The sequence below is a fragment of the Crinia signifera genome, chromosome 11 (genome assembly GCF_055691185.1).
Source record: "Crinia signifera chromosome 11, ASM5569118v1, whole genome shotgun sequence".
In the NCBI taxonomy this organism is placed as follows: Eukaryota; Metazoa; Chordata; class Amphibia; order Anura; family Myobatrachidae; genus Crinia; species Crinia signifera.
In genome coordinates, this window is record NC_139227.1 from 4,061,826 (window position 1) to 4,078,375 (window position 16,550).

General features: G+C 48.5%; 1 protein-coding gene across 1 annotated transcript in view; it reads right to left on the bottom strand.

The window, feature by feature from the left end:
- The window catches only part of PLA2G15 (phospholipase A2 group XV), a 29,357-nt gene extending 13,193 nt beyond the window's left edge, over positions 1 to 16,164 (bottom strand). Inside the window, exons 1-3 of the mRNA XM_083165090.1 lie at positions 15,774 to 16,164; positions 8,203 to 8,359; positions 2,568 to 2,686 (exon numbers count right to left, since the gene is read on the bottom strand). Coding sequence (XP_083021216.1) covers positions 2,568 to 2,686; positions 8,203 to 8,359; positions 15,774 to 15,900 — 403 coding nt within the window. The 5' untranslated portion in view covers positions 15,901 to 16,164. The remainder of the gene's footprint in view (positions 1 to 2,567; positions 2,687 to 8,202; positions 8,360 to 15,773) is intronic.
- Between the last annotated feature and the right edge of the window lie 386 nt (positions 16,165 to 16,550).

Sequence of the window (16,550 nt, forward strand, 5' to 3'; positions counted from 1 at the left end):
GTCACTGTCATAACAGATATGCTAGTTAGACATGTGTTGGGTAAAGTAATAAGACAAATGTACTCCAGCAGCAGGCTGCTCAGTGGAGTCTTACCCGATATCCGTCTGGCATAGGATCTCAGCAGCGTTTCCGATCAGCTGCGGCGCCATTTTAAGTCCTGGCGTCCTCTCTGCTTGTCAGAGGTCGCGCGCGCGCCTCCTGGCGCCTTCTGATGACGTCAGACGCCATTTCCCCGCGCCCCAGGCGCGCGTGCCAGTCTAAGGCCAGCGTGATGACGTCAGACGCCGCGTCTGACGTCTCCTCCAGCCGCTTGATGCTGTGGCCGGTTTCCTAACCTCGCGTCCCCGCCAGAGGGGGGGGAGATCCGACAGGCTGTGAGTGAAGCCTGGGAGCTGATGCCAGACACACCATATACCTCCGCGTTCCGGTATTGAGACCACGCTGATGAGGTTTGTTTGTTTTTGCTCCATAGTCCCATGACTGCGCTAGGCAGAGGGGTATCGCCAGACAGGTGTCCCTACTACACTAGGTAGCGGGTAGCCTCTAATTGCCTAAACCCCTAGCTGCACTAGGCAGTGGGGAAGGCTGCAGCAGCTTCAGGGTAAGCCTCCTCTACCTGGAAAGGAAAAAAAGACACTGAGCCTCAGTAGGGGCGGTCCTTATATAGGGGCAGTGTTGTGTCTTTTTTTCCTTTCCAGATCTACCTAATGAGGGGGAAAACCCATAGTACAGCTGCCATGGGGAGGTAGAGGAAAAAATGTTTGCATACACATTTCTCTTGATGGTTGCACATTGGTGCCATGTGGGCACATGGGACCTGTTACAGTATAATGGATGCTTGCAATTGCCTTCAGTATTCAGTCTCTTGATGAAGGCTCTTAAGCTATTCATGATAGCTGTACACAGTGACACTAGTATACAGCATTGTTGCACTTTTATGGTGATGGATAGCCTGATGATACTACAGTAATATGGCGCACTTTCTATATTTGGAAATATAATGTGCTGGTTTATCTCTGGACATTCTGGAATATATTTTGCTATAAAAGCAGACACACGCAATTGTCCTTTTTTATTATATTCATATTACAACATTTTATAGTTTAAATGTGTGTAATAACTTCTATTTTGCTTCATTTTACATATTTGAACCAGTTTAATGACTTATGAATTCAGGATGCAATGGAATCTTTCCAAATGTACTGTGACGTCTTGGACTTTAATTGTATATTCTTGTTGCTTTGGAAAGCGTTAGGACCATAAACATTGCCACTAATGGCTGTAATATACTGCATAGCTTGTGTTCCATTCAACAGAGGTCTTAAAAATCTCCCTTAAAGGTGACTTCCGCACAGGCTTTGGAGCTCAAAGCATTGGTTTATTTATTTATTTATTTATTTATTTAAAGAGAGAATCTGGTTTCTTTAAGGTTTTATTCAAAGATGCGTCACACTGGCAGCAAGAACTATAGCCACCTGGACAACATACCCACTAGTTAAATCCTAGACATACCAGAACTATGGAATTATAGTGCTGCATATTTATCATTGTTATTGAGGTTTTTCCTAGGTCTATAATGCCCCTTTTACACTGAGGCAAAAAGCCATGGACCCAGGTCAGTGTCTGTGTGAAAGGGGTAGCTGAACGGGTTTGCCTTGTCATCCAACCCGACTCCCGTTTACACCAATGAGTTTACACCAACTTCCCAGCCGCAGCATCTTGCGGTCAGTATTGAGGTTGAGCCGTGGGTGCTGTACTGTGCAGCAGGGCCAGGGAGGGGTCAAATGTATGCCTAAGTGTGGCATCCATTAGGGGGTGCACGGAGGCTGGGGGCAGCCCAGCAGCTTACCTTGGTATGGGGCGTGCCCCAGCATGGGGATCGGCGGTCCCGGTGCTTGAAAAGGTAATCTCCAAGCGTCACCCCCTGCACCTGTGTGCAGTGTAAACGGTGCCAACCTGGGAATATTCCGGGTCAGTACCACAGTGTAATTTGGGCAAATCCCAGATCCAACCCAGATTGGAACCTTGTTCCAAATACCGAGTCAGATCTGGAATTTTGGTGTATAAGTGGTGTAAGTCTGTACACTACCAGCTACTAAGCATCGAAGTCTCTGCTTGTTTTTATTTAGACAAAACCTTTTCTAATCCATTTGTTTACATTGCATTTCCCTATAATTTCAGTGATACAGATTGTTCTTAAGCAGCCAGGAAACACTAAGGATACTGAATGTCTATAACTGTATCAGTCATTGACATGTGTTTATTACATATAGCCCCATAGAGATATATACAAATATTATGCACCATGTACTAAAGTCTTAAGGAGAGAAAACGGACCAAGATGAAATACCAGCCAACCAGCTCCTAACTATCATTTCCCAAATAGAGCATGTAACATGACAGTATAGCCGAAAGGCTGGTCTCTGTCCATTTTATCTTTAGCCGAGGCTTATTACATAAACTGCATCCTTTGTTATTACCAACATATTAATGAGAAAAATGTAAAAGTTTTGCTCATAATTCTTAAACACTTTTGACAAGCAAATCGGCGGTTTGTAATACTTGCCTACGCTCCTTTTGCTGGGATCCAAAAATTCCAATGAGTACGTCTGTCCAAAGCCTGGGACCCTTACATCCACCCCCTCAGGAGAAGTTGTAGTTTTGGTTGTTGTGTTGTAGACTAACCTAAGAAGCAACATAATAAAACAAACAGTCAGTCAGCATGAATACACTAAACAACATATGAAACAAAAAGCAAGGATTATACTCACGATAATACCTTTTCTTCGGAATACTTCATGGCAGCCATTACATTGGGTTTATCCCCTTCTCTCTCCCAATTAGACAGGTAGTTTTTTCCCCTAGGACCCAGCTCCTCCTCTTCCTCTTGCTATATAACTGAGCACCTCCCCTTAGACCATAGTCTTTTGAATGTCTCCGACCCGATCCTAGGGAAAAAACAGAAACAGGGAGGGCTAAAAAAATATGGGCTGCCATGAAGTATTCCGAAGAAAAGGTATTATCGTGAGTATAATCCTTGCTTTCTCCTTCATACTTCATGGCAGCCATTACATTGGGATGTACCAAAGCAGTAGGGCGGGATATACAATACCTCAAGCTAGCGCTTGTCTTAGGACCTCACTTCCGAAACGTGCTCCTGCCACATCCAGGGCATAATGCTTGGAGAACGTATGCAGAGATTTCCAAGTAGCAGCTTGACATATCTCACTGGCCGATACGTTCGCCTCTCTCGCCCAAGAAACCGCCATTGCCCGTGTCGAGTGTGCCTTGATACCCTCCGGGACTGGACGTCCTACTTTCTTGTAGGTAAAGGAAATGACTTCTTTAAGCCATCGTGAAATTGTCTGTTTCGCTGGAACGAATCCCTTCTTCGCACCTTGCGGAATCACAAACAAATTCTCTGTCTGCCTGAATGAAGCAGACCTATCCAAATAAATTTTAATGGCTCTGACCACATCTAATGAATGCAAATTCTCTTCTTTTTTATTTGAAGGATTGGGAAAAAAACAAGGTAAAATAATTTCCTGATTTAAATGAAAAAATGACACCACTTTTGGCAAAAAAGAATTCTTAGTCCTCAGGACTACTTTATCCGGGAATATCTTCAGATATTGCTCCTGAATGCACAGCGCCTGGAGCTCACTAACCCTTCTGGCGGAAGTGATTGCTACCAGAAACGCCACTTTCCATGTCAAAAACTTAAGGCTTGTTCTGTCCAACGGCTCGAATGGAGCCTCCATAAGCCCATTTAGCACCAAGTTAAGATCCCATTGAGGAACCAAAGAACGGACCCTAGGCCGGATCCTCTTGATGGCCTGACAGAACCTTTTTACTAAAGTATGATCTGCCAGCCTTTGGTCTAATAGCACACTTAATGCCGAGACGTGCACTTTTAGGGTAGAAACGGCTAACCCTTTGTTGAAACCGTCACACAGAAACTGTAGCACATGAGAGATGGATGCATTTGGAAACTGAAATTTGCCTTTAGACCAATTAGCAAATATCCTCCAGACTCTGTAATAGATGGCCGACGAAACCTTTTTTCTTGCCTGGAGCAGTATCTCTATCACTTCTGGGGATAGGTGCTTCTCCCTTAGTTGCTGCCTCTCAATTTCCACGCCGTCAACGACAAGTTCTGCGGATCTTGGCATCTGATTGGCCCCTGAGACAGAAGGTCTGATGACACTGGCAGAAACAGAGGTCCGGCTACCGCCATGCTCTCTAGCATCGGAAACCAAGCCCTTCTGGCCCAATATGGAAGAACTATCAGCACCTGACATCTCTCCGATCTGATCTTCCATAACACTCTGTGGATGAGAGAAAATGGTGGGAACACATAGGCTAGGGAATAGCTCCACTCCTGAGATAGGGCGTCGACTCCGCACGACCCGCGTGCTGGGTATCGTGAGAAGAACCGGGGAACCTTTTTGTTGACCGATGTTGCCATTAGGTCGATCTCTGGCATGCCGAAGTTTTCCACTATGAGCTGGAAGACTGACTGCTTTAGTTCCCATTCGCCTGGAATTAATGTATTGCGACTCAAGAAGTCTGCTGCTTGATTTTCTTCTCCTGGAATGTGTAAGGCTGTAATAGACAGCAGATTTACTTCGGCCCAAGACATTATATTCTCTACTTCCTCCAACAACACCCGACTTCTTGTGCCTCCTTGACGGTTGATGTAAGAGACTGTCGTGACATTGTCTGAGAACACCCGCACATGTGACCCCTTTATGTCGTCCGCGAAGAATTTTATCGCTTGCCACACTGCCCTCAACTCTCTGTGGTTCGAGGACCAGTTTTTTTCTTGCATTGACCACCTTCCTTGGCACAATCTTCCTACCCCATGCGCCCCCCAGCCTGAGGCGCTGGCATCTGTAGTTATCACTACGAATGACGGACTTTGTAGGGACCATCTTCTTTCTCTTAACAGATCGTAGCTCCACCAATTCAAGGAGACCTTTACTGCGTTTGGGATCCTTATTGCTTGATCTAGTGGCGTATGATCTCGTGAGAACCTCAGGAGAAACCATTGCAGTGGCCTCATTCTCCATCTTGCCCAAGGCGTAACTTCTACTGCTGAAGCCATCATCCCGAGCAAACTCATTGCCGTTTTTAAGGGCACGCGGGGTTCGCTGTGAATAAGAGAAATCAGCTGCTGGACTTTTTCGCACCTTTTCTCTGAGAGCGCTATTTGGAAAGAGACGGTGTCCACCATGATGCCTAGGAATTGAATCTTTCTTGACGGAGTGAGACGACTTTTTTCCCAGTTGATCATCCAACCGTGCCTTTGAAGAAACTCGATGGTGTAGTCTCTTGCTCGTACACTTTCTTCCTCGGACTGTGCTGCTATCAAGATGTCGTCTAGATATGCCCACACCATCACTTTTTGCCTTCTTAGGTTTTCTATTAATACCACCAGAACCTTCGCGAAGACCCGGGGTGATGAGGTTAGCCCGAATGGCAGGCATGTGAACTGGAAATGTCTTTCTTTTATGGCAAACCTTAGATACTTTCTGTCGGCTGGAAAGATGGGAATATGAAAGTACGCATCCTTCAGGTCGATTGCTACCAGATAATCGTCCTTCCTGATTCCCATCAAGATCGACTTGGTCGTTTCCATATGAAACTTCTTTTTTCTTAGCCGATCGTTCAGACCCCTCAAGTCGAGGATGGTTCTGAACCCGCCTGAGGCTTTGCTTATAACAAACAACCGGGAGTAATACCCCAGTCCTCTTTCTTTTAACGGAACTTCTTCGACTGCTTTTGTGTCGATCAGATCCTGCACGCTTGACTTCAACACCTCCTTTTCCGCTTCTGATAGGGGAAGATTGGAACTTAAAAACTTTGCCCATTTCGGCTTTAACAGAAATTCTAACCGGTATCCTTGAGATACTATCTCTAAGACCCATTTGTCCGAGACGTTGTGCTCCCAGACGTGAGCAAATTCCAACAGTCTTCCTGCTACTGGAATCCGCTCCATAGCGCCCCTGGCGTCACTGCTTCTGGGCTGTACTAGAGCTTTCGCCTCTCTTTTTAATATACTGGCGAAAAAACGCTCGTGACGTACCTGATGCGTATTTGTCACGAAAAGGCCTACCTGGTCTGTAAGACCTGGCCTGCCTAAATGATTGCCTATTGGAGTAGGCATTAAATCTACCCCTCCTGTCCTGGGGTAACCTGACCGATTTACCCCCCGACATCCTCTGAATCATTTGGTCAAGCTTACTTCCAAAGAGAAAAGCCCCCTCATACGGAAGTGTGGCCAGTTTATTTTTGGAGTGGGAGTCCGCTGACCATGACTTCAGCCAGAGTGCCCTTCTGGCTACTACTCCTGAGGTCAAAGATTTGGCCGAAAAGTCCAGCATGTCCAGCGATGCCTCACATACATAATCTATGGCCATTTGTATCTGAGCCAGGCTTTTGCTCATATGATCTCGGGAGGTTTTATCCTGCATATCATCCTGCAGTGCCGCACACCATATGTGTAATGCTCGTGACAGAGAAGCTATGGCTACGCCTGCCTTCATGGACACAGAGGTAGATATATGCAAACGTTTCAGAGCACTCTCCATCCTCTTTTCCATAGGGTCCTTCAGGGAAGCACCGTCCTCTAACGGAATAGTCGTGCGGGTAGTGACCTCAGATACAGATGCATCAATTTTGGGCACATTGCTCCATTTCAGAAACTCCTCATCTTCTAAGGGAAACATTTTCTCAACCCTTTTAAAGGACCCCACACGTTTGTCCACATTATTCCACTCTTTTATCAGTATGTCTTTGACTACCTTGTGGACAGGAAAGCATCTGCCTTTCCTTGACCTATCTTCAAAAAGAGTGTCCAACTCCGTTTTAACCGGCTGCTTGTAATTCAAGGTCTTATATAAGTTTTTTAACACCACTTCCACAAGACCTAAATCAAACAAACGCTCGTCTTCAGTCACTTCTCCAGATTCGGCCGTGGAACCACCTGTGCCGTCATCAGAACCGGCCCCTATTGATCCCACATCATCGTCCACATCCAAACTGGTCTGAGACCTAGACCTTTTATTGCCAGAGTATTCTTTTTTAGAGACAACATTTTTCTCCATCCATTCTCTAAGTTCTGATATCTGGCTAGACACTGAAGCAGATTCCTTCTTCTGAAGACAACATTTGCATAATACATCCTCTCCAATAAACGACTTGTCACACTCAGGGCAAATCTTATCCAATCGCTTTTTAGCTGTCTTCTTTTTGGCCACAACAGGCACACTAAAACAGAAGAAAAAGACAACTAACTAACTGACTGACCAGCAACAAAGTACCATAACCAGTCCTCACTGAGGACTTACCTGGGCAGCGGTGTATTCACATTAGGAGAGGCTCCCTCCATACTGCAGCCGAGTCTCCACAGAGCAACCACGCAGACAAGAAGCAGCAGCGCCTGTCACACCGGCCAGGCGCTATATATACACTGTTCTTCCGCCCTGTGGAACGCACGCGACCCGCGCTGGAACGCAGGCCGCGTGCTGACGCGTCGCATATGCGTCACGTCCGCCCGTGCGTCACGTCCGCCCGCGCGTCTCACACGGGACGCCAAGCAAGGAAGCGCCGTACGCTTCCTGTCAGTGGAACGCACGCGGTCTGCCTATGCACCGCAGACCGCGCGCCGGAAGCTCGCTTCACTTCCCCTCCGGCGTCTGCTTCCTGGAACAGACGCCAGCCTGGGGGAGCATGGTGATGCCGCTCTCTCGTGCTCCGGACTCACCATACTTGCGCCATGGCTCCCGCACTTAAAGGCTTTAGGTGAGTCCCATACCTCCTTGATACCGGGTTTACAGGCTCCGCCAACCCATGAGCACAGATCCATGCCGCCGGCTTCGGACCACATATATAGGGTAAGGCACCGCCACCCCTCGCTGCCAGGTCTTTTAGTCATGTCTCTACACTAATCTAACTACCTGTTTACAGATAGAGGAGACAGGAAAAAGACTATGGTCTAAGGGGAGGTGCTCAGTTATATAGCAAGAGGAAGAGGAGGAGCTGGGTCCTAGGGGAAAAAACTACCTGTCTAATTGGGAGAGAGAAGGGGATAAACCCAATGTAATGGCTGCCATGAAGTATGAAGGAGAAATGAAGTCACGCGGTTCAGTTAATCATAGCAGGTTTATAGAATATAAAATAAGTGCATTGGTTCGTACCTTATATTATCAATCCAACAGTCAATGGCCAAAGGCAGAAGCAGCTCCAGGTTAAGCCAGAGAGTGAAGTAATAATCGGTTTTCTTTGAGCACATGTAATGCACAACTGATGGTTTATTCAATTTGGCTTCCAGTTGATTTCCGAGGTCTCCAGGTACTGAAGACAAAATAGAATAATTTTATTTCAAAACTATTCCTTTATGGAGAAAGAACATATTAAAAAGCATATATTTGTATATGTATAAAAGGTGCCTTAATTAGTGTTCACTCTAGGTTTTTGGTCAGGCAGGACGCCGGGAAGCAGAACGGGCCCGCCAACGTCACACTTGTGGGCGGTCCCGAGCCGCCGACAGCACAAAAGAGGCATGCCCAGGCCGCGACATCACGGAAAGGGGCGGGCCCGGCCACGCCGAAGATGCTGGGGATGCGCCGGGCATTGCCGTCTAAGGTGGTGCTGTGCTTCCCCATGCCAGCAGTCAGGGCAGGCACCAGGCTGTTTTCACAGGACGCTGCTAGCGGGGCGGGGCGCATTTTTCCCTTTAAAAATCGGGCAGGGCGCACCCCGCTAAAACAGCCTAGCGGGAACACTATTAATAAAGCGATGAATCCCCTAGTTTGTATAAAAGGGTGTTCGGAACTTGCAGCTGGTTCCTAGTCTGAAGAACCAGCTGCTATCTTCTAAAGGTGCCCATATACGGAGCGATAATCGCACCAGTTATGAGCTGGATCGCAATGCATGCGATTTGCGTGCAATGCGAGGGCAGTACAAAAAGTATGTGCAGCACAAACTTGTTTTACTGCACGATAAGATGCCCGTGGGAGCGCGCATCGCATGGTGAAAACGCTCCGTATGTGGGCACCTTAAGATGCATATGCCAAAGTACTCCCTCTACCCCCCCGACACCCACCCAACCTCTCCACCAGCTGTATATTCAGCCCTGTCCCTAGCTGTGACCACGCCTTCTCACCCAAATCCGGTGGATCTCACCTGGATAAATCTCCACTACAGTCTATTAGTCATTATTACAGTGCAGATGCCCTACAGCTTCTGAATATGAACTGCAGCCTGTGACTGGCACACTTCTGGTCAGAGATAAGCAATTATGGGGTCTATGTATGAAAAACTAAAAGCAAAGAGTACCAATCAGCTCCTAAATGTCATTTTTCAAACACTGACCCATTAGGAAAATGTAATTAAAGGGAATGAACAACCCCTATTGCGTACTTCCTTAATACGCACCTGGATCGCATGCAATCTTTTCCGGTTAACCATGGAACACAGCGGTCCAGAAGATAATGCATGTGATATACAAGAGCACACAATCGTGGGTACAAGATGCAGCCAGAAACACCATACCTAGCTGTCATTCAGGTATGTACCCACCTAAGGCCCCCAGGGTACATAAGGCCCCCACACACTAGAACGATTGTTTTGGCCAATTGTCCGATTTCCTACCTATCATCAGATATATCAGCCGATTTTGATCGATAATCAGCAATAATCGGCCGGTTATTGCCGATCGGTCAGAAATCTGACAAAAAAAAAATCATTCTAGTGTGTGGGGGCCTATTCTTAAGCCTGGGATTCAATTAGCCACAGTAGATTGCAATGTGGTGGGGCTATCCAATTAGCCCCAGAGCCAGTAGTTTAAATGGTAGTAAAGGTTCCCATTCCCGGTCCGTCCATCCTATACTATGAGATGCGCGCTCCCGCGCATCTCATCGTACGGTACAAAAAGTATGTGCTGCAGATACTTTTTGTACTAGCTTTACATCGTATGCACAAGGCATGCGATACAATGTGTACTAATTAAGTACCGAACGGATCCGACAAACGGACCGTGTATGGGCACCTTAACAAGGTTATTGGGTGAAAAAGGGAAGTATAATTAAACGGGTGTGGGAAGGATCAGCTCACAGACCATGTCTAGGTCAACTATTAATAGGTAGACACCAAAACGTTAACTTGCATAGTGTCAACACAAGCAAAACGTTAATGAGGTTTTGTTTTTTTACAGTTTTTAGTGTCAATGTCGACACCTGAGCATTGCACACTTCAGGCCACTTTACAGTTCACAATTGGAGTCCACATGAATCGTGAAGGGTTCCAAAAAACCCCCAAAAATTGTGAAAAAACTCATGTCGCCCTTTATGTGTTGACTATCGCAATGTCAACATTTTTCTTGTGTCTTGTCCACTTCAACCCTTTGGACAAGAATGTACCAGAGTGGTTGTGAATAGGTTTTAACATTATCAAAGGGTTGGTAAATTTATACAATGGGAGGAGCCTTTTCTAGGGTGGGCAGAGGGTATATTTTGGGTTATATGTGGGTCACTGCAATGTTTTGTGGCATTCATTGAGTTGTCCTTACTGTACGCAGGTCATTGTAATGCTCTCTGTATAAGGCGACACTGCCACCCCTCTAGCTTTGTGCCACCTCCAATCAGTGAGCCCCTACTATTGCATCTCCCTGAGGGCCTTTCCTGACCCAGTCCACCACTGGTCTCATGTTATTAGCCAACAAACACCGGCATGTCGTCCTCTTATTCAGATACTCTGATTCCATTGGCTGGCTAGCGGCCAATCAGGAGCCGAGAAAGTCGGCTCCTGATTGGCCGCTAGGCGGCCAATAGAATCATCTGGAGAAGAGGCGCGGAAGATGAAAATCTCTGCGCCTCTCCAGTCCGAGAGCGGGTACCACAGCAGCCGGGAGCAGCGCATCTGCCGGAGAGGATGCCGATGTCGTCGCCGGGGACCAGGTGAGTAGGATTTCCTTCCTCAGGTACCCCTGTGGACTTCATCGGATCCTGGACCCCGGACCAGCCCCGGAACCCCAGGACCAGCCCCGGAACCGGACTCTTCTGCCCTGGAGCCCGGACCCAGGATCCAGGGACCGACCGACGGGCTCAAGGTAGGTAAGTATCAGTGTGTGTGTGTGTGTGTTATGTGTGTATTAAACTTTTATTTTTCAGGGTGTCAGTGTGTTTTATTTCACTATTTTTTGTACTGTAGAACTACAAGTGCCAGCGGGCCCTTTAATGCCCCGCATGCTGGGACTTGTGGTTCTCCAAGTCCCAGCATGCGGGGGAGGCTTGCTGGGACTCATAGTTCGCCAGTAGAAAACAATAGTTTTTCTGCTTTTTTTTTTTTTTACACAATCCATCAGCCCGATGCCCACCGCCCAGGGGCATCGGGGACAGCCCCGGACTTTCAGCATGGGCTGGTAAGTCGTGGAGGGGGGGGGGGACCCCTTCATTGGGGGGGTCCCCACTTCCCCAGGACCCCTGCCCATGCTGACCAGCCACGGGGATAATGCTTTGGCCGCGGGACCTTATATAATAAGTGTCCCCCGGCTGTGGCATTACCCCGCGCTCGTTTTTTTTTTATTTTAACTGTTTATTTTTTATTTTTTTTTACCAGAAACCTGCACAGAACATTGCGATCTGTGCAGGTTTCTGGCTAATTCGCCCATCAGAACCTGGTCTGATTTTTGGGCGAATTATAGTCACACTTTATACAAATCGCATACCATTAAATATGCGATTTGTATACTTTTCCATGTGAAAACATCTGGATGCGATGTGCTGCGAAAAACAGCCATCACATTTCCAGTGTGTCCAACTTCACATTTTCGGAGCTCATTAAATATGTGAAAATGGGAAAAAATGCGATTTCGGCCGTTTTTGCGAAAAAATTCGCAAAAAAGTCAAAAATTCTCAACCCATAGAATGTCACCCATTATATCAATAACCAATTCAGAATTCATTAAAGAAAACTAATCCAGCAACTAGTTGAGCGGTGTGTGTCGATCCTGAGTGCCGCGGGTGCCCATTTGTTCCTGCCAGCATCCTCCTGGGGCCATAAGCAAACAAAAGTTGCAACATGCTTGATCAGTATTGAGCACCCAGTAACTCGTGCCCACTGGCACAAACAATGAAACATCACCCCGTCACCGAAGAAAAAAAAAACCCATGGGAATAACTCATAGTTATATAAAAATTCTTACAGGTATTCTATTTTCTGTAGACTATTCATTCATTGGGGTAAATGTATGAAACCGTGATAAAGCCCCGTACACACGCGGGAGATATATTGCTCAGTTTCTCCTTTTCATCAGCGACCAGAGATGGTCGCTGATGAAAGGGAACCTCTGCCGGCAGTGCCGCAGAGGTAATCAGCTGGTCACAGGAGCTTGCGATTAGAACGGGGCTGAAAACGGGAGCGCACACCCGGCGATTTATCGCCGGGGCACACTCCCATCACTGGCAATATGGTCGCCTGCGACCATATTTCCAGCGATTCCAGCCCCTATCGCCCCGTGTGTACACAGCTTAAAAGTGGTGAAATGGGCCCGTGAAGAAGTTGCCCGGTTGCAAGGTCCCGAATACACCCACAGATTAAGGGCGCACATATGCGGAAGTGGTAAAATCACCCAGTTAGAGCATGAAGCCTGTAATGGGAGGCGAGGACGGAGAACATGGGGAACACCACCCAAATGCTTATTTTTTTTCTTAAATAGGAAGTCATTAACTTACAAGTCATGGTTTTGCCTTGTGACTGCCCCTTTAATATGAAAGAGTTTGTCCACAATCCCCCGTGTCAGATGGATGTGCACAGCATTACATGTATACAATAGGATTACAGTCCCTGCTGGTGTAATGGTCAAGCACCCAAACACTTCTGTCCATACACACATGTATGGAAGATTCTGTCTCACATATGGGTGGAAGGATACCTCCTTGTTAGGTGTATGTTGGGGGGGGGGGGGGGAGGACACCTTGTTAGGAGTATATTGGGGGGGGGGGGGGGGACACCTCCTTCTTGTTAGGTGTATATTGGGGGGGGGGGGGACACCTCCTTGTTAGGAGTATATTGGGTACTTGTGTATTTTGGCATCGCATACCATAACGCATACGATGGTATGCGATGCGACGCGATATCGTACGATAGTGCACGATGGCATACGATGCCATACGATTAAACATTGTATAAGCACCCTAATGGGTGCTTATACAATGTAAAGCACCCAAATGGGTGCTTACAATGTTAAATGCACCCCCAGGTCCCCCCCCACTATAAACGTGAACCCGAAGCGTGGCGAGCGCAGCGAGCCCGCGAGGGGCGGCGGTACGCGTCCTACGACCTTTTCATACCCCCACTATCCACGTTGGCGTGGAGTTGAGAATAGAATAGTGTGGCGAGCGCAGCGAGCCACCGAGCCCGAAGCGTGGCGAGCCCCGCGAGGGGACGCGGATACCTGTGAAGCCCGCGAAGGGACGCGTTTACCTGTAAAGGTATCCGCGTCCGCTCGCCACGCTTCGGGCTCGGTGGCTCGCTGCGCTCGCCACACTATTCTATTCTCAACTCCACGCCGACGTGGATAGTGGGGGTATGAAAAGGTCGTAGGACGCGTATCGCCGCCGCTCGCCACACTTCGGGTTCACGTTTATAGTGGGGGGGTGGCATGGGGGTGCATTTAACATTGTAAGCACCCATTAGGGTGCTCAAAAGCACCCTTTAGGGTGCTTACACGATTTTTAATCGTATAGGGGGCAAAATCGCGTCGCATCGTATGCCATCGGGTGCATGGCATGCGATGCGATCCGTTCATCGTACGACGGACATCGGGGGCGCCGCCAAAATACACAAGTACCGTATATTGGGGGGGGGGGGGGGGACACCTCCTTGTTAGGAGTATATTGGGGGGGGGGGGGAGGACACCTTCTTGTTAGGAGTATATTGGGGGGGGGGGGGGGGACACCTTGTTAGGAGTATATTGGGGGGGGGGGACACCTTGTTAGGAGTATATTGGGGGGGGGACACACCTCCTTGTTAGGAGTATATTGGGGGGGGACACACCTTGTTAGGAGTATATTGGGGGGGGGACACCTCCTTGTTAGGAGTATATTGGGGGGGGGGAGGACACCTCCTTGTTAGGAGTATATTGGGGGGGGGAGGACACCTTGTTAGGAGTATATCGGGGGGGGGGAGGACACCTTGTTAGAAGTATATCGGGGGGGGGGAGGACACCTTGTTAGGAGTATATCGGGGGGGGGGACAGGACACCTTGTTAGGAGTATATTGGGGGGGGGGGAGGACACCTTGTTAGGAGTATATTGGGGGGGGGGGGAGGACACCTTGTTAGGAGTATATTGGGGGGGGGGGAGGACACCTTGTTAGGAGTATATTGGGGGGGGGGGGGAAGGACACCTTGTTAGGAGTATATTGGGGGGAAGGAGGACACCTTGTTAGGTGTATATTTGGGGGGGAGAATACCTCCTTGTTAGGTGTATATTTGGGGGGGGGATACCTCCTTGTTAGGTGTATATTTGGGGGGGGGGGGGAGGATACCTCCTTGTGAGGTGTATATTTGGGGGGGGGGAGGATACCTCCTTGTGAGGTGTATATTTGGGGGGGGGAGGATACCTCCTTGTTAGGTGTATATTTGGGGGGGGGGGATACCTCCTTGTTAGGTGTATATTTGGGGGGGAGGATACCTCCTTGGTAGGTGTATATTTGGGGGGGGGGAGGATACCTCCTTGGTAGGTGTATATTTGGGGGGGGGGAGGATACCTCCTTGGTAGGTGTATATTTGGGGGGGGGGAGGATACCTCCTTGGTAGGTGTATATTTGGGGGGGGGGGATACCTCCTTGTTAGGTGTATATTTGGGGGGGGGGATACCTCCTTGTTAGGTGTATATTTGGGGGGGGGAGGATACCTCCTTGTTAGGTGTATATTTGGGGGGGGGGGACACCTCCTTGTTAGGTGTATATTTGGGGGGGGGGGATACCTCCTTGTTAGGTGTATATTTGGGGGGGGGGGATACCTCCTTGTTAGGTGTATATTTGGGGGGGAGGATACCTCCTTGGTAGGTGTATATTTGGGGGGGGGGGAGGATACCTCCTTGGTAGGTGTATATTTGGGGGGGGGAGGATACCTCCTTGGTAGGTGTATATTTGGGGGGGGAGGATACCTCCTTGTTAGGTGTATATTTGGGGGGGGAGGATACCTCCTTGTTAGGTGTATATTTGGGGGGGGGAGGATACCTCCTTGTTAGGTGTATATTTGGGGGGGGGGGACACCTCCTTGTTAGGTGTATATTTGGGGGGGGGGGGACACCTCCTTGTTAGGTGTATATTGGGGGGGGGGGATACCTCCTTGTCAGGTGTATATCGGGGAAGGATACCTTCGTGTCAGGTGTATATTGGGGGGAGGGGGGATACCTTCTTGTTCGGTGTATATTGGGGGAAGGATACCTCCTTGTCAGGTGTATATTTGGGGGGGGGGGGATATTGGGGGAAGGATACCTCCTTGTTAGGTGTATATTTGTGGGGGGGAGGATACCTCCTTGTTAGGTGTATATGGGGGGGGGGGAATTCCTCCTTGTCAGGTGTATATTGGGGGGGGGGGATATTGTGGGAAGGATACCTCCTTGTTAGGGGTTACATGTAAAAGCCTGTGGTACCCTGTTTACCATTGTCATACATGGACAGTTACAATGAGCTGTAATAATATATATAGGACACCTGTTTATACGGACGGCAGCAAACATTGAGCTGCGGAACTTACCGAACACTACAGGTGGCCCCGGGCTGCAGCCGCCGCTCACCCCGCAGGCGGAGGAGGGATGGGAGCCGCAGGTGAGCCACAGCCACAGGATAAAGGCGAAGCCAGAAAGCCCTACTCCAGCAGCCATGTCCGCCCTGGCATAGTGTCCCTCAGAGAGCGAGAGCAGACGGCGGCCGAGGAACCAGGATGCTGCTGCGGTATACGGTCAGGGAGCGACCCCCGGTGATCACTCAGCGGCCCCTGTGCACCGGTCTATGCAGCGCATTCTTCTTGTTTTGTCCTTCGCGTCCTCCCGTCACACATTTTATAACGTTTCCTTTTACCCAACAGTCCAGACAAAACTAGCCTATCACCGATCCCATTACTTCTCATGCCGTCCGGATTCTCGATTACTAATGCCTTGTGCTTTAACACGGCAGTCACGGTTTATTTACTGGTATAGACATCGTCAGAGTGGTCACGAGTTGTACTGTCAGTCACCCCCACCCCAGCCTCAGCCCCTGCCCCAGCCCCTTACTGAGTGTGCGCTGTATACTGTTATCTCAGCCTGGCTCAGCACTGTCACCCCCAGCCCCATACTCTCGTGTACTGGGTTATCTCAGCATCTTCACTAGCTCACCAGACTTTGGTTATTTACTCATCCTATCTTCTTATTTTGTACATTTCAGCTGTATCTGAGGCTCAGCCTCAAGGTTAATGGTGTCTAGTGGTCTGGTTTTAATATATTACTGCTTTCTTTTTGTCCCATTGATTTAGCCTGGTCTGATGGGGACTTAA